The following is a 23,802-nucleotide window of genomic DNA, read 5'->3' on the forward strand; positions in this document are numbered from 1 at the left end:
CCAATCCGGAGCCATGAGTATAGTTCTTACTCCTCTACGTCTTATAATTCTCAGCACCTTAGGTATGAGAAGCAGAGGAGGGAACACATACACCGACTGGTACACCCACGGTGTTACCAGAACGTCCACAGCTATTGCCTGAGGGTCTCTTGACCTGGCGCAATACCTGTCCCGTTTTTTGTTCAGACGGGACGCCATCATGTCCACCTTTGGTATTTCCCAACGGTTTACAATCATGTGGAAAAAACTTCCCGATGAAGTTTCCACTCTCCCGGGTGGAGGTCGTGCCTGCTGAGGAAGTCTGCTTCCCAGTTTCCATTCCCGGGATGAAACACTGCTGACAGTGCTATCACATGATTTTCCGCCCAGCGAAAAGTCCTTGCAGTTTTTGCCATTGCCCTCCTGCTTCTTGTGTCGCCCTGTCTGTTTACGTGGGCGACTGCCGTGATGTTTTTCCCACTGGATCAATACCGGCTGACCTTGAAGCAGAGGTCTTGCTAAGCTTAGAGCATTATAAATTTACCCTTAGCTCCAGTATATTTATGTGGAGAAAAGTCTCCAGACTTGATCACACTCCCTGGAAATTTTTTCCTTGTGTGACTGCTCCCCAGCCTCTCGGGCTGGGCTCCGTGGTCACCAGCATCCAATCCTGAATGCCGAATCTGCGGCCCTCTAGAAGATGAGCACTCTATAACCACCACAGGAGAGACACCCTTGTCCTTGGATATAGGGTTATCCGCTGATGCATCTGAAGATGCGATCCGGACCATTTGTCCAGCAGATCCCACTGAAAAGTTCTTGCGTGAAATCTGCCGAATGGAATTGCTTCGTAGGAAGCCACCATTTTTACCAGGACCCTTGTGAAATGATGCACTGTTTTTAGGAGGTTCCTGACTAGCTCGGATAACTCCCTGGCTTTCTCTTCCGGGAGAAACACCTTTTTCTGGACTGTGTCCAGAATCATCCCTAGGCACAGCAGACGTGTCGTCGGGATCAGCTGCGATTTTGGAATATTTAGAATCCACCCGTGCTGTTGTAGCAGTATCCGAGATAGTGCTACTCCGACCTCCAACTGTTCCCTGGACTATGCCCTTATCAGGAGATCGTCCAAGTAAGGGATAATTAAGACGCCTTTTCTTCGAAGAAGAATCATCATTTCGGCCATTACCTTGGTAAAGACCCGGGGTGCCGTGGACAATCCAAACGGCAGCGTCTGAAACTGATAGTGACAGTTCTGCACCACGAACCTGAGGTACCCTTAGTGAGAAGGGCAAATTTGGGACATAGAGGTAAGCATCCCTGATGTCCCGGGACACTATATAGTCCCCTTCTTCCTGGTTCGTTATCACTGCTCTGAGTGACTCCATCTTGATTTGAACCTTTGTAAGTGTTCAAAATTTTTTTTAGAATAAGTCTCACCTAGCCTTCTGGCTTCAGTACCACAATATAGTGTGGAATAATACCCCTTTTCTTGTAGTAGGAGGGGTAATTTAATTATCACCTGCTGGGAATACAGCTTGTGAATTTTTTTCCATACTGCCTCCTTGTCGGAGGGAGACCTTGGTAAAGCAGACTTCAGGAGCCTGCGAAGGGGAAACGTCTCTACATTCCAATCTGTACCCCTGGGATACTACTTGTAGGATCCAGGGGTCCTGTACGGTCTCAGCGCCATGCTGAGAACTTGTCAGAAGCGGTGGAACGCTTCTGTTCCTGGGAATGGGCTGCCTGCTGCAGTCTTCTTCCCTTTCCTCTATCCCTGGGCAGATATGATCTTATAGGGACGAAAGGACTGAGGCTGAAAAGACGGTGTCTTTTTCTGCAGAGATGTGACTTAGGGTAAAAACGGCGGATTTTCCAGCAGTTGCCGTGGCCACCAGGTCCGATGGACCGACCCCAAATAACTCCTCTTCCTTTATACGGCAATACACCTTTGTGCCGTTTGGAATCTGCATCACCTGACCACTGTCGTGTCCATAACATCTTCTGGCAGATATGGACATCGCATTTACTCTTGATGCCAGAGTGCAAATATCCCTCTGTGCATCTCGCATATATAGAAATGCATCCTTTAAATGCTCTATAGTCAATAAAATACTGTCCCTGTCAAGGGTATCAATATTTTTAGTCAGGGAATCCGACCAAGCCACCCCAGCTCTGCACATCCAGGCTGAGGCGATCGCTGGTCGCAGTATAACACCAGTATGTGTGTATATACTTTTTATGATATTTTCCAGCCTCCTGTCAGCTGGTCCTTGAGGACGGCCCTATCTATAGACGGTACCGCCACTTGTTTTGATAAGCGTGTGAGCGCCTTATCCACCCTAAGGGGTGTTTCCCAACGCGCCCTAACTTCTGGCGGGAAAGGGTATACCGCCCATAATTTTCTATCGGGGGGAACCCACGCATCATCACACACTTTATTTAATTTATCTGATTCAGGAAAAACTACGGTAGTTTTTTCACATCCCACATAATACCCTCTTTTGTGGTACTTGTAGTATCAGAAATATGTAACACCTCCTTCATTGCCTTTAACGTGTGGCCCTAATAAGGAATACGTTTGTTTATTCACCATCGACACTGGATTCAGTGTCCCTGTCTGTGTCTGTGTCGACCGACTAAAGTAAACGGGCGTTTTAAAACCCCTGACGGTGTTTTTGAGACGTCTGGACCGGTACTAATTGTTTGTCGGCCGTCTCATGTCGTCAACCGACCTTGCAGCGTGTTGACATTATCACGTAATTCCCTAAATAAGCCATCCATTCCGGTGTCGACTCCCTAGAGAGTGACATCACCATTACAGGCAATTGCTCCGCCTCCTCACCAACATCGTCCTCATACATGTCGACACACACGTACCGACACACAGCACACACACAGGGAATGCTCTGATAGAGGACAGGACCCACTAGCCCTTTGGAGAGACAGAGGGAGAGTTTACCAGCACACACCAAAAACGCTATAATTATATAGGGACAACCTTATATAAGTGTTTTCCCTTATAGCATCTTTTTTATATATTTCTAACGCCAAATTAGTGCCCCCCCTCTCTGTTTTAACCCTGTTTCTGTAGTGCAGTGCAGGGGAGAGCCTTTTTCGGCGGCCTCGTCTCCCGCTCTTAACGGATTCTGGCAGGGGTTAAATATCTCCATATAGCCTCCGGAGGCTATATGTGAGGTATTTTTAGCCAAAATAGGTATTCATTTGCCTCCCAGGGCGCCCCCCTCCCAGCGCCCTGCACCCTCAGTGACTGCCGTGTGAAGTGTGCTGAGAGGAAAATGGCGCACAGCTGCAGTGCTGTGCGCTACCTTTAGAAGACTGAGGAGTCTTCTGCCGCCGATTCTGGACCTCTTCTTACTTCAGCATCTGCAAGGGGGCCGGCGGCAAGGCTCCGGTGACCATCCAGGCTGTACCTGTGATCGTCCCTCTGGAGCTGATGTCCAGTAGCCAAGAAGCCAATCCATCCTGCACGCAGGTGAGTTCACTTCTTCTCCCCTAAGTCCCTCGTTGCAGTGATCCTGTTGCCAGCAGGACTCACTGTAAAATAAAAAACCTAAGCTAAACTTTTCTAAGCAGCTCTTTAGGAGAGCCACCTAGATTGCACCCTTCTCGGCCGGGCACAAAAATCTAACTGGCTTGGAGGAGGGTCATAGGGGGAGGAGCCAGTGCACACCACCTGATCGGAAAGCTTTACTTTTGTGCCCTGTCTCCTGCGGAGCCGCTATTCCCCATGGTCCTTTCAGGAACCCCAGCATCCACTAGGACGATAGAGAAATGTATTTTATTTGGGGCATTTCCAAAGGCCAAGAAGTTAATGTGTACATCGATGCTAGCAATGTAGATGAACTTGTACAAATTGCAGGTCTGCACTTTTTGTGGTTTGCAAATAATCCTCTTCTTTTATATTAAACAAATATGTTGTTAACACTTGTCTGTATATTCTATTGATAGGAATTTACAAGCTTGGACCTACTTCAGTAAAAGCCGTCAAACACGGAGACATTCATCTAAAGTATGATGGTGCCTTTGTATTCTCTGAGGTAAACGCAGACCTAATGTCCTGGATTTACAGTGAAGAAGAAGGCTCATACGACATAGTTGAAACCAACACCAATTCCATTGGGAAGTTTACCAGCACAAAGGCTGTTGGCACCAATGATCGTCTTGATATAACTTTGAATTACAAATATGAAGAAGGTAAGACATTGTACTGTGTGACTACAGTGGGCCTAATTCTGAGTTGATCGCAGCATCAAATTTGTTAGCAGTTGGGCAAAACCATGTGCACTGCAGGAGGGGCAGATATAACATGTGCAGAGAGTTAGATTTGGGTGTGGCGTGTTCAATCTGAAATCTAAATTGCAGTGTAAAAATAAAGCAGCCAGTATTTACCCTGCACAGAAACAAAACAACCCACCCAAATCTAACTCTCTCTGCAAATGTTATATCTGCCCCCCCTGCAGTGCACATGGTTTTGCCCAGTTGCTAACAAACTTGGTGTTGCGATCAACTCAGAATTACCCCCAGTATTCTAAAACTGCAAAACCCCACACATGTACACACACTACAAGTACTGCTTTTAATTTCTAAAGTGATAATATTCATTTGTGGCACTGTACATTGAGGGGATCACAATACATAAAAATGTTTTGATATACACAGGGTATGTAAAGTAATAGAAGCTAAACATAGCTCTTCCAACCAAATTTGGCACCTTATAGATTAAGGACCTTATTCAGTAAGGATTGCAAAATTTGCAAATCACAATCTGGCTTATTATCAAACGACTGCGCATACATAGCATTCGCATTGTGCATGCACAAGTAAAAATAGCAACAGAAAATGCGTACACATTGTGATCGCAAAGCAGACGCTGTTTGACAGTTTGGAAGCCGGCATTTCTAGTCGGAAACCTGACGTTTTCTGGGTGTGTCTGAAAAATCGCAGGTGTGCCCAGGCGATTTATGAGGGCCTCTGACGTCAGCAATGACCACTTCCAGCCTCCTGTGTCACAAAAATTGTGGCTGACCTTGCCTGGCGCAAAATCTTTTATGTTCTTGTAATTGCATATGGTTTTGCGATCAGCCCGCATATTGCAATGCATTCGCAATTTCTGCAATAGGCGTGTTTCCTCTATTTCGAGGAAGCAACTCTTTGATCGCAGTAACTGCTTTTTAGCAGAAACTGCAATCCTTGCTGAATGAGGCCCTATATACTGCTAAACTGCACAACAGTGGGTCTGATTGAGAGGTGCACATGTAGCACCCCAGCATGTCAATGGGGTAATTCAGAGTTGATCGCAGCAGCAAATTTGTTAGCAGTTGGGCAATACCATGTGCACTTCAGGGGGGGCAGATATAACATTTGCAGAGAGAGTGGGTGGGTTATTTTGTTTCTGTGCAGGGTAAATACTGGCTGCTTTATTTTTACCCTGCAATTTAGATTTCCGTTTAAACATACCACACCCAAATCTTACTCTCTGCACATGTTATATCTGTTAGATTGTTGTCTGACATCTGCAGCTCAGAGATTAGTGCTAAAAGTATAACCAGTGTAAGTGGTGAGGGTGAGGAGGCTGGCTGTGGACTGTGCAGCTGGAGGCATCCCCTGGGACAGCGTGGGGGAGAGAGAGAAGATGCTGCCTTTGCGGCTGGAGTGGAGGCATCATCCCCTGTGACAGCAGGGGGAGGAAGCTGCCTGTGCCGCTAAAAGCATCCCTTGTGACTGGGGGGAGAGGAGGCGGTCTATGCTGCTGGGAGGGATCCCCTGTCACCGCGCAGTGGGAGGGGGGAGGTTTAGGAAGCTGGCTGTGATCTATCATCCACTATCCCCCTGTCACCCTCACCATGTCATCCACTCTCTCCCTGTCACCCACTATCTCCCTGTCACTCTCTCTCCCTGTCGCCCACTATCTCCCTGTCACTCTCTCTCCCTGTCACCCACTATCTCCATCACCTAGTATCTGTCTGTCACCCTCACCATGTCACATACTATTTTTCTGTCACCCAATGCCTTTCTGTCACCCACTATTTCCTGACACCTTCTATCTCCCTGTCGCACAATGTCTCCCTGTCACCCACTATTTCCCTGTCACCCTCACCATGTCACCCACTATCTCCCTGTCACCCTCTTCCTGTCACCCTTTGTCTCCGTGTTGCATAGTGTCTCCCTATCATCCTCTTCCTGTCACCCAATGTCTTCCAATCACCCACTATCTCCCTGACACCCTCTATTTCCCTATTGCACAATGTCTCCGTCATCCTCTCCCTGTCACTCAATGTCTCCTAGTCACCCACTATCTACCTGTCACCTTTTCCCTGTCACACACTATCTCCCTGTCACCTTCTCCCTGTCACCCACTATCTCCCTGTCACCTATCTCCCTTTCACCCAATGTCTCCGTCACCCACTATCTCCTTGTCACCCTCCCCTGACACCTACAGTATCTCCCTTTCACCTAATGTCTCCCTGTCACCCACTAGCTCCCTGTCCCCCTCCCCTAACACCTTCTATCTCCCTTTCACTCAGTGTCTCCCTGTCATCATCTCCCTGTCATATAATGTCTCTCTATCACCCACTATCTCCCTGCCATCCACTATCGCCCTGTACCAGTCACTAACTATCTCCTTGTCACCCCTGCCTCCCCAGTCACCCACTATCTTCCAGTCACCCACTATCTCTGGAGGAGGGCACCAGCCAGTATATTGCCTAGGGCATCAAAATAGTCAGGGCCGGCTCTGTCAGCACTACACGCTCAGAAAGGTCGGCAAAGCAGGGAAGCGCCGGGTCGGAGAGCCACTCTCCCCGCTCTGCGGCCTTGCTGAGAAGTGCTGCTGTTGCTGCCGGCTGCCAGCGCTTGTGACTCTGACAGGCAGCAGCTGCACTGGCAGCATGAAAATCGCCCCCCCCCCCTCTGCCTCCTTACTGAGGGAGCCCTACTGTCCTGCCTGTTGCTGCCAGAGCCTGTCTCACTTACCACAGGCAGCACAACAGCAGCGCCGGCGGCATGAAGAGATGTGCCGCCCACCCGCCCAGGAAGACCGCACTATCTCAGGCAGCTCTGAGTACTCGCCTCCCCAGTGGGCTGCTCTAAATCAGGCTGCTGCCTCTCCCTAAAGAAGAGAGGAGGCATTACTTACACTCCAAATATATGGTAATAGACAGTCGGGAGGATGGCTCTTCGTATTTTATAATCTGTATATGAATGTTTAATCCACACTTGGATTTAGAGTATTTTATTTATTCTAATAAAGCTATTTTAATAGGCCACTTCCCTCACTCTCCCTGTAAGTCCACCCTCGGTGCCCCTGCCATGGCCCTCCCTGTAACTCCCCCCTCAGTGCCCCTGCCTTCACCCTTCCTTTAACACCTCATCAGCGTCCATGCCCTCACCCTCCCTGTAACTCCCCGTCAGTGTTCCTGCCCTCACCCTCCATGTAACTACCCATCAGCGTCCCTGCCCTCACCCTCCACGTAGCTCCCCAACAGCATCCCTGCCCTCACCCTCCATGTAGCTCCCCCTCAGTGTGCACTCACCCTCCTTCTAACTCCTCCCCCAGCATCCCTACTCTCACCCTCCCTGCAACTCCCCCCTCAGCATCCCAGCCCTCACCCTCCATGTAGCTCCCTCCCAGTGCCCCTTCCCTCACTCTCCCTGTAACTCCCCCCCCCTTTAGTGCTCCTCACACATATTCTAACTCTCTGTCAGCATCCATGCCCTCACCCTCCCTGTAACTCCCCCTCAGCATCCCTGCCCTGGCCCTTCATGTAGCTCCCATGGCCACTACTATCAGTCACCTCGATGTCCGCACTGCACTGGTCACTACTATATCCTATCCCTAATACTGTAACCCTGAAGGGCAGACTGGATGGGCCATTTGGTTCTTATCTGCCGTCAAATTCTATGTTTCTATGTTTCTACTAGTGCTTGATCTACTCTCCCTGCTACATGGGGCACGTGGTGGGAAACTAGAGTGACATGAGTGAGCGGAAGTGCTAATTTTGCTGTTCTGTGTTCAAATAGTCGCCACCTCCAGGGGGAGTGTAAATTCGCCTTGCAGGTGTGCGATTGCATGTGTACGCTGAGCTGCAAAAATCCACTAAAATCCACTTTGTGCAGTCTGTACGCAGCCCAGGACTTACTCCTACAGTGCGTTTACACCAGGCTGATCGGGTCCGGAGCTGACGTCAGACACCCTCCTTAAAAACGCTTGGGCACGCCTGCAAGTTTCCAGACACTCCCAGTAATTGGTCAGTTACACCCACAAACGGCCTCCTCCTGTCAATCACCTTGCGAACACCTGTGCCAACGAATTTTTCGCACCTTCCCCTCACTGACCAGCGATGCCCTTTGTTGCTGTCCGACGCGCGTGCGCATTGCGGTGCATACGTATGCGCAGTTAGTACCTGATTGCCCGCTGTGCAAAAACGCACAGTAGCAATCAGATCTGAATGACCTCCTTAGTGTGGATCTGGCCTTCTCAATGTATTTCATGTGGATCTGGCCTTTAGAGATTCAGCAATTTAGGGGCGCCAAAATGAGATTATATCTTGCCCACCCAACCTAAAAACGCTCTGACGCCCCTGGTTGAGACGTACGAAGACGTACAGGAAGACAGGTACTATTCGCACATCTTCTACTGACACTCAACCATTAGTGACTTTGTACACATGCAAACCGCACATAATACTGATTTTCACACATATACTGATCAGTGTGGGTCATCAAATCGAGAGTGTCTAGGTCGACAATGTTTAGGTCGACCACTATAGGTCGACAGTCACTAGGTTGACAGGGTTTCTAGGTCGACATGTGCTAGGTCGACAGGTTTTTCGTTTTTTTGTGTGTGTCATTTTCTCCGTACAATGACTGGGAAGCCCAATTAGTGCACCTTGTCCCCCGCATGGCTTGCTTCGCTCGCCATGCTTCGGGCAAGGTGCCTCACTTTGCTCTGCACAGATTACCATTCCAATCGTAGTCCACGTGGATCGTAAAGTATGAAAAAGTTCAAAAAAAGAAAAATGTGAAAAACTCATGTCGACCTTTTGACCTGTCGACCTAGCACATGTCGACCCAGAAACCCTGTCGCCCTTCAGACTTTGTCGGCCTAGTGACTGTCGACCTAAACATTGTCAACCTAGACAATGTCGATCTTCAGACCGGATCCCATATTGATGCGTACACAAACTGCATGCAATACCAGTGTAGTTGAGCCATTATTTGAAATAGTTACCTTGTTTTCAAATGCATTCTCGTTATATATCTGACAGGCACTGCAGAGGAGAGAGAAGTATTCCACAATGCCCTCCTCCAACTGTTTGGCCGGAGAACTATTGGGGGTGAAGATGAAGTAGGCACAGGAGCGACTAACATGGCGGTTAGGGTGGCAAGAGCAAAGCCGGTGAATAGACAGAGCATATATGGAAAGTACAAAGAATTAGATGCACCAATGGTTGGCCAAGATATTGATGCAATATTGGTCCTCTCTAACACATCATCAGCCACCAAGAACATAGTGATCCATTTTAATGCCAACACAACTGGTTATACCAGACAACTAATGAGGAATATTTTGAGTGACTCCATATCTGTCTCTATGGATTCTAAGGAAGGTAACAAGTTTGCAGACATTATTGCTCAATAATATTAGATTAAGCACAGTAGTGTTTCAACAATTAGTAGATGTTACACTAATAAAATTGCATTGAATTTCCATTTACTTATAAAGATGTTTTTTTTTTTTTCCTGTGTCTCATTGATTTTAAATAAATTATGTGTATGGGTCCACTGCATCTCTGCACTTGTTTCTGAGCTACACTATAGACTGTACTAGACCTGATTCATATTTGTATGCAAATCCAATAGTTTGCGTACAGATACGATGTTTGGGGGATTATGCAGACGCAAGACCCGTTCTGTACATGTGCTGAATGGGTCTTGCGATGTCGGTCCCAGCAGTGTCAGACTGTGGCAAGAAGGGCCCACTGGGGGAATGCAGTAATAGGGGACCATACTTAGGGGTGTGGCCAGCCTCCACAGAGGTTTGAAATACACAATTGTCCTGTGCAGTATAATGTAACATATCTACCATGTATAATACAAGTGCACAGTCTGGAACCTGATCCCTAAAGGAAGGAGTGGGTCCTCAGGCAGTGGGGCCCACCGGAGGTTTTCCCTGTACCCCTGTGGGCCAGTACGACCCTGGCTCCCAGCCCACCATTTGTGTGTGTTTGTGGGGAGGGATGGTGGGGCAGGGGCAGCATCTGGCACTGATCTTCAAATCGGGGACGTTTTTCCACTAACCTGGTAATATAGGTCTGGTAGTAAGGGTATAAATGTAACTTGTCATTATGTAGTTCTTTAACAATAATATACTGTTACATGAAATATGTAGATTGATTGAGAAATTCTGGGTCATGGTTTAAAAAGGTTAAGAACACCGTTTGTGGTACATGGCTAAAGTTAAATAAATTCTTATAGTAAACCAATAATATGATATTTAAGAAAAGCATGTAATGTTATTTCAGAAAAAGAAATCCCATTCAAGATCCCATACAGCCAATACATAAAAACTCTGATGGATGATAAAGTGGTTGAAATGACAGCTCTGTGTAAAATAGAGGGCATGGAGAAACTGCTCCTAACCAAAGTCATTACATTAAAAAGTCCCTCGCTCAACATCAAGGTATGCAACCTTTTTTTTTTTTATTTATCTATTTGAGTTGCAATGGTGTAAACATCAGCGGCGGAATGTAATGCCATCCGAGTCCGACTGCTGAGCAGGATGCCGGCCGAACTCTTTTTTTTTTTTTAAAGGGGCGATGGTTTTGCCTTGTAAGTGATTGCTACTTTAAAAAAGTCAGAATCCCGGCAGCTAGAAGGTAAGTATTCTAACCCTCTCCAAACCCTAACCTTTCCGCCGCAGCCTAAACCTAATCCTCCTCAGCATATTTACGTTCAGGATGTCGACTATCAGAATTTCAGTGTTGGCATTCTAATGGGTATTTTGAGTCTGGTGCCGGTCTTCTGACCGCTGGCATCCTATACGTTGGGATGCCAACTACATCCCAATTTATGTTATATTCCTTGTGGTGGAAAGCCCCACTACCAGCACAATTGCTTTTAAAACAGGGATATGGCAAAAAACAAGTTAGGAAATTAGAAAATAATAGATCTTTGTACGCAGTGGCCGGTTAACACGTAACAAGGCGGTTATTGGCAGATAACACATGTGCTGCGATCACAATGCGCATGCTCAAAAGGAGCCACCTCAATCTTTCTCGCAATGAGGATTTCATGGAAAAGTGATTGAAGTAAGTGACTGTTTGGAGGTTTTGGGGAGTGGTTGGGAAAATGCAGGCGTGTCATGGAAATTCTTCGGATGTGTATCTGCCATCAGCTGCAAGCTCATACGTTCAAAAACATGGCATCTGAATCACTACTGCTGTCTCCAGTCTGTGCAGCTATAGACCAACCCTTGGCCCCCATGTTCACCGTTTTTGCATATGGGCTGCTAATGTGTATGCAATTGCGAATGAGTTTTTGATGGCTTTAGTGACGTCTCTTTTCATTCCTTGGCGGTAGCTTCACTTGCTAACATTACATCTCCGTAGCCTAGAAAATTGCATTTGCAAACAAACATGACATAAGCACTTAAAGGGTCATCCAGACCCTGCCGCTAATATAGCTCGCAGTGGAGTTTGACGCATTTCGGCGGCGTGGCTGCACACATTGGGGATGCGACCACAATGTGATTGACAGCAGCAGGCGTTTTTGGGGTGCTAACGTGGAATTGGGGGGGGGTGAGACAGGGCGAACGGAGCCGGGCCGTGACCGTTTTAAGGGCAGCTGCATGACATCACATGCAGCCGCTCCTAAAAAAAATGCCCGCTACCGCCTGATAGCGCAGCCACGCTGTGCTGCCAGGGGTCAACCTTAGATCTGATGCATTCACAATTTAATTACGAACGCATCGGGAGGCGGCCTTACACATGCTGGGTGGCCTTGCCCTGTGCTTGGTGGCCCCCAGCATGTGCAGAGATGAAAGCAGATCTGGCTGATTATGCAGCCATCTGCGTTCATCTCTGGAAAAAACCCTTAGTCAATTTTGTAATAATCTATGACTTTAATAGGTATATTATTATATGTGAGAGAAAATGTTCTCTTCTGATATAAGAACATGTTGAAGATAGAGATATTTTTCCCAGCTGCTGCAAGATTGATCCTTTCCTCCCACATTCTTCATTGTTATTCAGTCTGTAAAATTGTTATCACCACTGAGCAATGTCATCATTGTACAATGGATGAATGTCACTCTGTCAGGGTTAATGTTAACCAGTCATAGAGAACAATTCTGAGTTGAGAGCAAAAAAGAGCAGGTAACATTGCACATTATATTTACAGTAGGGAGCACAATATCTCCTATATTAAACCCCTTATATTGATCATGCCTACTTCTATTGTTATACGCTTAATTTGGCGGCTGTGGGGATCCTGGCGGTCAGGATACTGACGCGGGAATCGCAACAACTGGCAATGCCGGCAGCCAGAATACTGGTGCAACAGGACTATTCCCACTCGTCGGTGTCCACAACACCCATAAAGTAGGAATAGAACCTGTGGCCAGCTCAGCATGCCACTGAGCCCGCAAGGGGACTCTTTGCGCTCACCCGACCGCCAGCATAATGGCAGCCGGCATTCCCCAGCCGCCGGGAAATCATACTGAACCCCTTCCATCCCATCATTACCACTGCATTGCAATTATGCTTTTTTGCACCTATAAGTCTCTATTTGGTTCTACTTTGAAGGTTCTCCAGGAGGCTGTATTACACAATCCAGTAAGTGTGGAAATCACATTCCTTAACCCATTCAGTGAGAGCCTGACAGGATGTGAGCTGCGTGCAGAGGGCAGTGGGCTGATTAAAGAGCAGATGAAACGAAGGTGAGTAGAAAGCTGCTTCTAGCAAATGACACTATGTATGACGTTTATTGCAAGTACATTTAAAATATACAACTCAAAGAAAATATTAACTATCATGAAAGGAAAAATCTCAAAACATGTTTTTTCCATTCCACATTATAATGTTTAATTATGCAGGCTAAAGGCACTCATTTTGTAAGGCACTCCTATGTTGAGAGATGTGTCAATTAAGGTATGTATTGTTGTTGGAAAATGCTACTGTGCATACTTTACATTGGTTCCTACAGTAACACTTCAATCCCTAACCAATATGGACGCCAAACCTGCTATTGAGCATGAGTCATGCTATCTTGTCACTGTGTTAGAGCGCCAAAGTGGGAAACAGACATCTTCCACTTAGCTTCAGGAGACCTGCAATATATACTAGATTCCACTCCGCTACAGCGGCTGCCAATACCCATACATACCCTGGTACTGTTTGCAGACCAGACCGCTAACCAGGTATAGTCACCGGCTAGTAACCTGTATACGCCACTCTGCTGCATTCTAGAAACCAGTGTATGCAAATCTGTAAGTATGGCTGTATCTTCACACTGTTACTTCAATAAACCACCCCAATGGGGCTGTTCGTTGACCGCAGACACTGTGAATATTCCGTAGAATACTGTGAATATTCCGTAGAATACTGTGAATATTCCATAGAATACTGTGAACATTCCGTAGAATACTGTGAACATTCCATAGAAGCTGTGAACATTCTGTAAACAAGGATATGAATGAAAAGCTTGTTCTGTTGACTCCATACATTGTTCTGGTATAGCAGTACTTCCAGAACCAGTTCAGCTTTCATAAAATATTTTGGAATCCAAACATAAAACTTTTTTAATGTTACTTCTTTTCTCCTTGTATGCACAGATGCAGCACAATGAACTTAATTGCATGACTTGTACTTTTTTACTGTATTGAACTTTTAAACATAGGCAATGACATCACCGGGTCTATGTGCAAATGGGGTCTAATCACCAAACCACCATCCAGTTGTAATTGAGTTTTCTGATGCTATATAATTAAAATCAGGAACTCTTATATGTAGATAGATACATTGGCTTCACATTTTTACAATTCAATCCATCTTTATGTCTTATAGCAATAAATTAAAGATAGATGGATTTGGTTGCCTCTCTATGTGACTACTTAGGCTTGGATAATACATACTAGCTGTGATAGTGTCTTTCTTTGATGTACAATGTTAGTCCTCATGCTATGCTTTCCTCTGGTTATCAGCCACACAGCTCTCAAACCTGTCAGACCCCCTCATGTGCATCAAGCCAGACCCCCTTCTGATCATCCAGCCAGGCCTCCTCATGTGCGTCCAGCCAGGCCTCCTCATGTGCGTCCAGCCAGGCCTCTTCATGTGCGTGCAGCCAGGCCCCCTCATGTGCGTGCAGCCAGGCCCCCTCATGTGCGTCCAGCCAGGCCCCCTCATGTGCGTCCAGCCAGGCCCCCTCATGTGCGTCCAGCCAGGCCCCCTCATGTGCGTGTAGCCAGGCCCGCTCCTGTGCTTCCATAAAGCCCCCTCCACCCATGTGCGTCCAGCCAGCCACCTTCCATCCATTCATCCATCCCCTCTTCTGTGCGTCCAGTCGGCCCCCTCATGTGCGTCCAGCCAGCCCCTCTCATTTGCATCCAGCCAGGCCCAGGGGCAAATGCATATTTTTTTTTTATTTTTTTTTAAGTCCATTAGGTCCACATCACACCACATAGTATTAATTGCTGGGGTAGCTATCCATAGTAGGAGATTAGGCACGTCCACTAAACACAGAAAGCAGGGGTGCACTCACCATACTTAAGAAGATTTGCAGTTTATTCAAGTAAATGAATTGAGAAGCATGTTGATAGTTGATAGTTTGTTCCCCACATGGACCTTTGTCAAGATCTTGGTGTCTGGTGTGTTTATATATATATATATATATATATATATATACACACACGTACCCAATAAACACGGCACTGGAGACTGTGATAAAGCTGAAAAACACTTGTATTAGAAGTGTTTTTCAGCTTTATCACAGTCTCCAGCATGCCCGCCATCAGCGGGGTGCTCCAGAAACAGCTGTCCCGGGCCCAGCCTCTCTAATAGAAAGGGGAGGGCCCGAGCCGCTCATGCTGCTGCCCGCCCCCCGTTGTCCGTCCTCCTGGCTGCCGCCTGAGAGGAGACAGTTATTAAAGATAGTAGTGGAGGCTCTAGTATCTTTAATAACTGTCTCCTTCGAGGAGGCGGCCATTTTGGAAGAGACAGTTTCAATAGTTTTACCTGACGCAGGCTGACGAACAGTCTGCAGCAGCGGCTGCAGGGGGGAGGACGAAGACGAGCAGAACACCTGACAACAAGCAGTACCCCAATGAGCAGGTATTGGGGCATTACTGTGTGGGATGCATAATATGGTGCTGGGGACAAAACTATGGGGACATAGAAATTTTCTTCTTTTTTTTATACTGTGTATATACTGTGTATATATATATATATATATATATATATAATTTTTTTTAATTTAATTTTTTTTAAATTATTATTATTTATTTTATTTGGGGAGGCTGGAGGGGGGGGTCCTGCCTATTTTGCCAGTACCGGGCCCCATCATTTCTGATTGCAGCCCCGGTCTCCAGTGCCGTGGTTATTGGGTACGTGTATGGAATTTTTGCACCTGAGCACGGAGACCAGTTGGAGTTTTATATGGGAGTGCCGGCTGGCTGCTATGGACTTTGTATATATGTGTATATGTATGTATATATATATATATATACATGTGTGTGTGTGTATATATATATATATATATATATATATACATACACACTGTGTATATATGTTTAAGATTATACTGGAGAAATTAAAGGAGGAATTAAATAAACCCCTTACAAGTGTCTATGGGAAGTGGGTACATGAGCAGGCAGCAGTGCAATGTGCTTGGAGACTGGAGGAGGGACAGAGCGAGGGGGAGATCATAGCACCAGCAGTGTGGACACACATAGAGGAATCTGCTTCAGCCCGCGATCATGAGCTCCACACTGGCAGGGAGTAATGTGAATGGCCAGATATTCTCTGAATATTTGTGCTATAAGTAACTGGTGATAATAATAATAATAATACTATGTACTCTGCTACATGAGCAATACTACAGTTAAATTGCCACACATGAACTTCAGTTGATTATACTATTGTTTAAGTGGTCACTTCTTCAGGACATCTTTGGTAATTGTTGGTGGAAATCAATGCCGTAGGGAGGGGTGTGTGATCAGTGACTTTGCCTAGCGTCCTTGGTGGAGGGACTATTGCTGTTGCACGGCCCCTTCATCTAGTTAGCATGGTGCCTTGAATGACACCCTGCGGCCAGTAGCGCTGCTTTAGTGGCACACGCACTCTGCAGTGTGTACAGCGCCCATATCGCGGGGCACCTCTACACCATGTCCTAATGGCGGCCCCTGCCAACGCTGGTGGAAAAGTTAATTAAAACAAAAAACACAGGAAGTTTTTTCTTCTTCTAGTGCTGAACCAGTAAAACATCTTTGTAGCCCTAACTTAATAACTGAAGATATTAGGATATCATTTTACACAGTTAAAGGCGTGGACTACTGGGGATTTGTTTTATTTCTCATTTACAAATAGCAGAGATAAATACTAGTGAGTTTAAAATTATTTTCTGTTCATACTTTAATTATTATTATCCATCTCTGCTGTAAGACTAATTTTATGTCTATGCATAACATATGATGAAATGCTGTGGAGCACATGTGACATCTGCAGGTGGGAAGTAGAAAGACAGGAATAAGACCCATAGATAGAAACCCTCCAAAGAGGACCTCAGGAGTGGAGGTTCCCAACTGTAGCAGCAGGGCCGGCGCCACCATTAGGCAGCTTTAGGCAGCTGCCTATGGGCGGCAGCACTTGAAAGGCGGCGCTGGGTGCAGCAAAAAAAAATAAAAAAATTGGGATGTCAGACAACCGCTACGGCGCTACCCGTTAACACGGTGTCAGATAAGCTATTACAACCTCCCCCTCTTGCGCCGGAGAAAACAAAGCTGCTCGAGACAGGGGGGAGGAGGAGTTCGGCGGTACCTTCACCCGACGTGGAGAGGGCTTCCCCACCCCCGCCCTCCGTACGCCTCCCTCCGCCTGTCCTCACCTCGGAACTCAGTAGCAGTGCAGGGAGGGACAGCCAATCGCCGCGCCATACATTGCTTCCTGGCAGCGTCCGGCGTCTGCTCTCCCTGGCCTGCACCTGTGTCCTCCGTGCAGCCGGGATTGAGCTCTCACACCGTGACCGCCGTGGTGTGGGACGTTTAGGTTAAGTGTAGGCTGTGGGGGGAGGGTTAGGCAATAGGCACACCTGTGGAGGTTTTGGCTGCAGAAAGGGGGTGGTTAGGGTTAGGAGTAAGCTATATATATATATTTTTTTTTTTTTACAATTAGCCCGGCACTCCGTTTTAGATGTTGATTGGCCCCGGTGCCCTCAGTGAGGAAGATAGTATATTGAATTGACACTGCGGCACTCAGAGTCGTTTTAAAACGAACAAAGTATAGTCAAAAAAATGTACATCACATAGTCCAACATTCCGGGATGCCTAACCCCTTTGTCAAGGTGTGAAAAAGGAGTTAGACACCCCAAAACGTTGGACTATGTGATGTACATTTTTTTGACTACACTTTGCTCGTTTTAAACGACTCCGACTGCCACAGTTTCAATTCTGTTCTATATATATATATATATATATATATATATATATATATACAGTGCCTGAAGTGGGCCGGTATGCTTGGTTTGGTATACCGGCACTTCTTCGAACACTGTCCCCTGCCGCAGCAAGTTGACCGCGGCATTACTATTTCAAATCTGCCGCAGACCGGCAGCCAATCAGTAGCAGCAGCTCCTGATTGGCTGCTGGTCCGCGGCAGATTTGAAATAGTACAGTGCCCGGCACCCGGCCCTGAGCCCTGACAAGTGCGGCTGCAATGTTCAGCTCCCGCATGCAGCATGATTACGCGAAGGCTTCGGCTCCTGCACCCCTGACAGCTCCGCTGCCCGGCTTTCTCTTTCTTTGATAACAACTCCGGTGGCCGGCTCCCGCTCCACAGCACAGCTGCCTGGCTTCCGTATGCTGACACCCCTGGCAACTGGTGAGCAGAGGGTAACTGATGGAGGAGAGTGTCAGGGTAGGGACAGTGTATGTGTGAAAATGTGGCTGTGTGTGTAAATATATATATGCATGTGTGTATACTGTATGTGGCTGTGAGTATGTAGATATGTGGCTATGTGTGTGGCATAATGTGAATTTCGGCTCATTCCATATGGCATAATGTGAATTTCGTCTCATACTGTGTGCTATAATGTGATTTTCGGCTCATACTGTGTGCTATAAAGTGAATTTCGGCTCATACTGTGTGCTATAATGTGATTTTCGGCTCATACTGTGTGCTAAAATGTGATTTTCGGCTCATACTGTGTGCTATAAAGTGAATTTCGTCTCATACTGTGTGCTATAATGTGATTTTCGTCTCATACTGTGTGCTATATTGTGAATTTCGGCTCATACTGTGTGCTATAATGTGATTTTCGGCTCATACCGTGTACTATAATGTGATTTTCGGCTCATACCGTGTGCTATAATGTGATTTTCGGCTCATACAGTGTGCTATGATGTGAATTTCGGCTCATACCGTGTGCTATAATGTGAATTTCGGCTCATACTGTGTGCTATATTGTGAATTTCGGCTCATACTGTGTGCTATATTGTGAATTTCGGCTCATACTGGGTGCTATAATGTGATTTTTGGCTCAAAGTGTGTGGTATAATGTGAAAGGGGCACCAGTACTAGAAAGTATAAGGGGTCCTACTATTGTGGTGCAAAATGTGTATAAGGTGTGGTAAACTACACTGAAGGCCTGCTTGGCCAGAGGTGACTTAATTAGCACCTAAGTGAATTTGATTTAACCATCTGTGCTGAGCCATGGATATACCTAACACCTGGACTGTTGGGGTGCCTCGAGGACCGCGTTTGGGATCCTCTGCCTTAACACAAACTGCTAAAACAACCCTAATATCCTATCTCTAAATTTTGCCTGAGGGCTCGGTATTTTGGCGGGTGGGGGGGGGGGGGGGGGGGGGGCCTGCTGAATACTTGCCTAGGGTGCTGAGAAACCTTGCACCGGCCCTGTGTAGCAGGTATTTTTTCTTTAGTCTAGATTAACCCCTACCTTACATGCACCTGGGATGGAGCAATATAATTGATTTGAGCAACTACCATAATGTGTATCACTGTTGTGAGAGGCATGGATGGGATCAGTAGTTGGAGGATATGCCGATCCTTTTAGTGCCACATTGGATGAACTTGGGGTGCCTCCTGGTTTCTTGGCTCTCAATTTAGAAATACAGAAATGTATGACTCAAAACAGGAGCTATTATCATGTAGTGTTGCCGTGGCTGGTGGCTTACCATATGTTTGTAAATCTATGCAACTGAGATCTCTGAATTGCTGTTATCATGTAGGATGCATGTCTCTTTTGCTAGTTAAGTATGGTGTGCTGGGGGAATTGTTTGTTTATTTGTTTTTTTCTAGTCTAGATTAATTTATCCCTTACATGCACCAATAAATTGATTTGAGCAACTACCATTCTGTGTATATCACTGTAGAAGGAAATTACAAATACAGTGTATAGTTGTGTATAGATGTCGTAGCTCAGAATCACTGTCATTATGAAGTTAGTTTGATATATACTAATGCAGCAAAATTAAATGTATTTTCTTTTTCTCATAGAATTTCAGTGAAGCCCAATGAGGAGGCAACGATGACAATTGAGTTTACACCTTATATGAAAGGATCGAAGCAGCTGCAAATTGTAGTCATCTGTCACAGAATTGTTACCATCAAAGGCTTCAAGATCATCCAGGTTAAAGAATCCTAAACCATCTCACTCAGGAGGCGGACAGTATAACTTGTAACATTTTCTACTTGCATTTTGCAGTGCTTTTTGTTGTTTTTTATTTGTTTGTATGTTTGTTTTTGTGGGTTGTTGTTATTTTTTTGCTTATTTATACACTTTTTATTATCTTATCTCTTTGCCATAATAAGTCAATATACGCAGCATGCCTGCATTAATTGCGCATTGTTAAATCAACTGAAAATAACAGATGTGAACAGTCTATTAAATTATAAACGTTATAAACGCTAACATCTGCCAAATACTGTCTGTAATGCAAACATACTGTAAATCTCCAGTATAAATACACATGGCTTACGTAATTATATAGATAGCGCTCTCAGCAGGTCTACAGGGACCAGAGACTGCAGTGAATTGGCATGGTTGCAGCTATGCTGTGTGACAACAGCCGATGGGTCAGAGCATAGCCAGATTAAGGGGCCAGAGCACACTGACATCACTAGCTTTCCCTCTTATGCAGCAGCAGAACCAGACAGCCAGAATGCGAGCAGGACAGTATGCAGTGCAGACAGAGACACAGGAGTATCGGATTTCATGAATTATCGACGTAGCTTCCCAACCAGACGAGATATAGGTGGGTGGAGAGAGCTGTAAGCAGGGTTGGACTGGCCCACAGGAATACAGGGGAAACAGCCGGTGGGCCCTACTGTCTGGGCCCCCTCCTCCTCTTCTAGGGATGAGGGTCCAGACTGTGCACTTAAGTTATACATTATACCTATGTTACCTTATACTGCACTGGTCTGTGGAGTATTTTTTATAGTGCATTCTGGTTTTAATCTGGTACATTATCACAGTACCATAACTAGACATTTTAACACTATGTGCAAGAAACATATCGGCCCCCCCCATATTTAAAATAGTACCAGTGTGCGGCATAGGTGCGTGGCAAAAATATAGGGGCGTGGCTTAATGGGGAAGGGGCATGGCTACAAAATAATACCAATTCATATTACACTGTACAGTAGTCTCCATTATTCTAATTACACCGCACAGTAGCGCCACTTACACTCATTACACCAGGTAGAGCCCCTGTCACAAACTACGCAAGGTAGAGCCCCTGTCACACATTACTCTAGGTAGAGCCCCATTTTAAACATTACTGCAGGTAGAGTCCCCTTTTACACAGTACGGCAGGTAGAGTCCCCTTTTACACATTACTCCAGGTAGAGACCCCTTTTACACATTACGGCAGGTAGAGTCCCCTTTTACACAGTACAGCAGGTAGAGTCCCCCTTTTTACACATTACGGCAGTAGAGGCCCCCTTTTTACACATTAGGCAGGTAGAGTCACTCTGCAGGGGTCCCCCCCCCCTTTGCGCCACTCTCCCCACTGCAGCTGTGGAGTAGCCAGTGACAGCAGCTGTAGAATAAGTGCACCGTGGGCGGGAGAGAGCAGCGCATCTCAAAGTAAGAAGGGTGACTGACCAGTGGCTGCTCTGTGGTGGCCGCAGAAGGAAGGGACTGTGCTGCGAGAGTCCCGTTGGTTACGCCGGTGTGGGAGCCGCATCCAGGTGGAACTGGTAATAAATGCTGACGGAGCATTTAGACAAGCTCCGGTCCCTCCATTGAGCCCTGTACAGAAAGTAGGCGGATCTGAGGAGCGGCTCCCCCTGATTTGTGCAGAGCTGGGGGCAAACAAGTAGGTGCAGCTTCAGCAGAAAAGGGGCAGTGATGATCGCTCCTTCCCGGCGGCTGCCAGCTACGCGCGGGGAGAGGAGAGAAGCAGCTGTGAGAGAACAGGGCTGGCAACAAAAATCTTGGGGCACGTACACAGATATCGCCGGGTCCTCCACCACCACTACCACCCTTGCCCCCCCTCCCCTCCTTGACACACATACATATACACACACACATATATATTTGTATGTGTGTATGATATATATACATTGTTCACCTTGACAAAGGGGCGCTTGGACGCCGAAACGTCGGATCACTTTTTGTGTGAAATATATTTGACATTTGACAGACTCAGAGTGCCGCTTTATTCTGTTCTACATATATATATATCTCAAAACTGCAGACTGGACAGAGAAACAGTGATATGGATGCCAGGACCCTGGCGGGACTCACCAGAGCAAGGGTGTCTGTCTGTATTGTCTGTAGGGACATCTGAGCACAGTGGTGGGGCTGAAGGGGACTGCTGCAGTCTGTCACAGACATTGTCTCGTACCCAGCAAGAGGCTGGCCACAGAACACTCCTAACTGCTGGCTGGGCTCCTCGCTGACGGCGGTGGTGCAGGTGCAAAAAGACAAGCAGGTGGGAAGGGCTGGTGCAACGTCAAACAAAACAAGTGACAGGGTTAGCGTGCGCGGACTCAGAGGGGGCGGTGGGGATGTCACTTGCGTACAAGCATGTAGCCCGCTTGCCCTGCTACTCACTCGCCACTGGATCCTGTGTCTGCTCCTCCGGCTCATCTCCGCCCCATCATCCCCGCTGCTCTTCTCACCCGTGTCCACTGCTGCCCACCGTCAATCTCATCCTCATCCCCTGCCTGCTACCAGCATGAGGGCTGAGCACACTGGGGAGAGGCGCTACATCCTGTAATGTATGCAAGGGACTGCGCTACAGTTGTCCTGCACATACAGTACAAAGGCAGCCAGTTGGGGTGGATGCGGACGGTGTGCCCACAGGGCAAATGTGCTGTGGGCAAGGCACCGTCTGCCCACACCTAGTTACGGCCCTGCATTATCATGTATGTGCTATCAGTCATTTATATATATTTATGTAAGACCCCAGCTCATGCACTCTCTACTGATTAGGCAAACTAATATGGTGGCTGACTACACCCCCTCTGGAGACTGGCCACACCCCTAAACACGGGCCCCTACCACTGCATTTCCCCGTTGGGCCTTTATGCGGGTGGTCTTCAGTATGCCGGCGGTCGGGCTCCCGGCGACCAGCATACCGGTGCCGGGAGCCCGACAGCCGGCATACCGACACTTATTCTCCCTCGTGGGGGTCCACGACCCCCCTGGAGGGAGAATAAAATAGTGTGGCGCGCAGCGAGCCCGCAAGGGGCTCATTTGCGCTCGCCACACTGTCCGGGAGCCCGACCGCCGGCATATCGTAGTGAACCCCTTTATGCCCCAGTCCGACACTGGCTGTAAGTGATACAGGGTGGGATCCACACCTGGATGTCTGAGTCCTGTGTAACCTGTTATCTATTGAGGGTCTAGAGAGAGAGAGACAAACACACACACACACACACACACACAGAGTCCTCCTGAGTCGTGTCCCAGTGTGTAAGTAGTACGAGGCTGATGCTATTTTTGCATGTGACAAGATAAACTATAGATTTTAATTTTCTATGTGTATTTTAAGGTTGTTTAAGTTGTCTTTGTTCCACTTCAAGAACATTTTATAAAATAGTTGTCTTTCAATTAGGTGGAGCTATAAACAGTACCCAGGCATTGTTAAACTATTAGTTTAAATCTAATATACACCATTGGGCTAAATTTAATATACACAATCCATACATCCCAACATGACCCATTCCAGGAGGGACACCATGCTCTCTTCCGGGACTACCCTCTTAAATTATGATTGCAATCACCTGAGTTGAAACACCTTTCTTATCAATTATACCGCTTTCACATCGCTAACCCGGTAAAGAACCGGCTTTTGAACACCCTTCCGACCCGGGTCTGAACACGCTATACCCCTTTCACATCGCAGTTTGGAGCCGTGTTATTACCGGGTTATTCCCGGGTTGGTGCCTTTCACACCGAACCCGGTTCACCCTTTGAAAACATTTGTGATGTCATTAGAAATGGACTTTTCTGTCTCCTATTGATGAGGTTTGAAAGGTATTACAAGGAGGGGCTGGGGAGTGCTCAGTAGTGCAGCAATCATGGCCGACACAGCACATGTCTCTATAGACTTTGTGA

At 46.8% G+C, this 23,802-nt stretch overlaps 1 protein-coding gene across 1 annotated transcript in view; it reads left to right on the top strand.

Moving 5' to 3' along the window:
* The window catches only part of LOC135055930 (protein-glutamine gamma-glutamyltransferase 6-like), a 75,374-nt gene extending 55,229 nt beyond the window's left edge, over positions 1-20,145 (top strand). Inside the window, exons 8-12 of the mRNA XM_063960533.1 lie at positions 3,952-4,197; positions 9,270-9,611; positions 10,527-10,684; positions 12,807-12,940; positions 19,731-20,145. Of these exons, the coding sequence (XP_063816603.1) occupies positions 3,952-4,197; positions 9,270-9,611; positions 10,527-10,684; positions 12,807-12,940; positions 19,731-19,878 (1,028 nt within the window). The 3' untranslated portion in view covers positions 19,879-20,145. The remainder of the gene's footprint in view (positions 1-3,951; positions 4,198-9,269; positions 9,612-10,526; positions 10,685-12,806; positions 12,941-19,730) is intronic.
* Positions 20,146-23,802: the final 3,657 nt, after the last annotated feature.

Source organism: Pseudophryne corroboree, chromosome 3 (assembly GCF_028390025.1).
Source record: "Pseudophryne corroboree isolate aPseCor3 chromosome 3, aPseCor3.hap2, whole genome shotgun sequence".
Taxonomy (NCBI): domain Eukaryota; kingdom Metazoa; phylum Chordata; class Amphibia; order Anura; family Myobatrachidae; genus Pseudophryne; species Pseudophryne corroboree.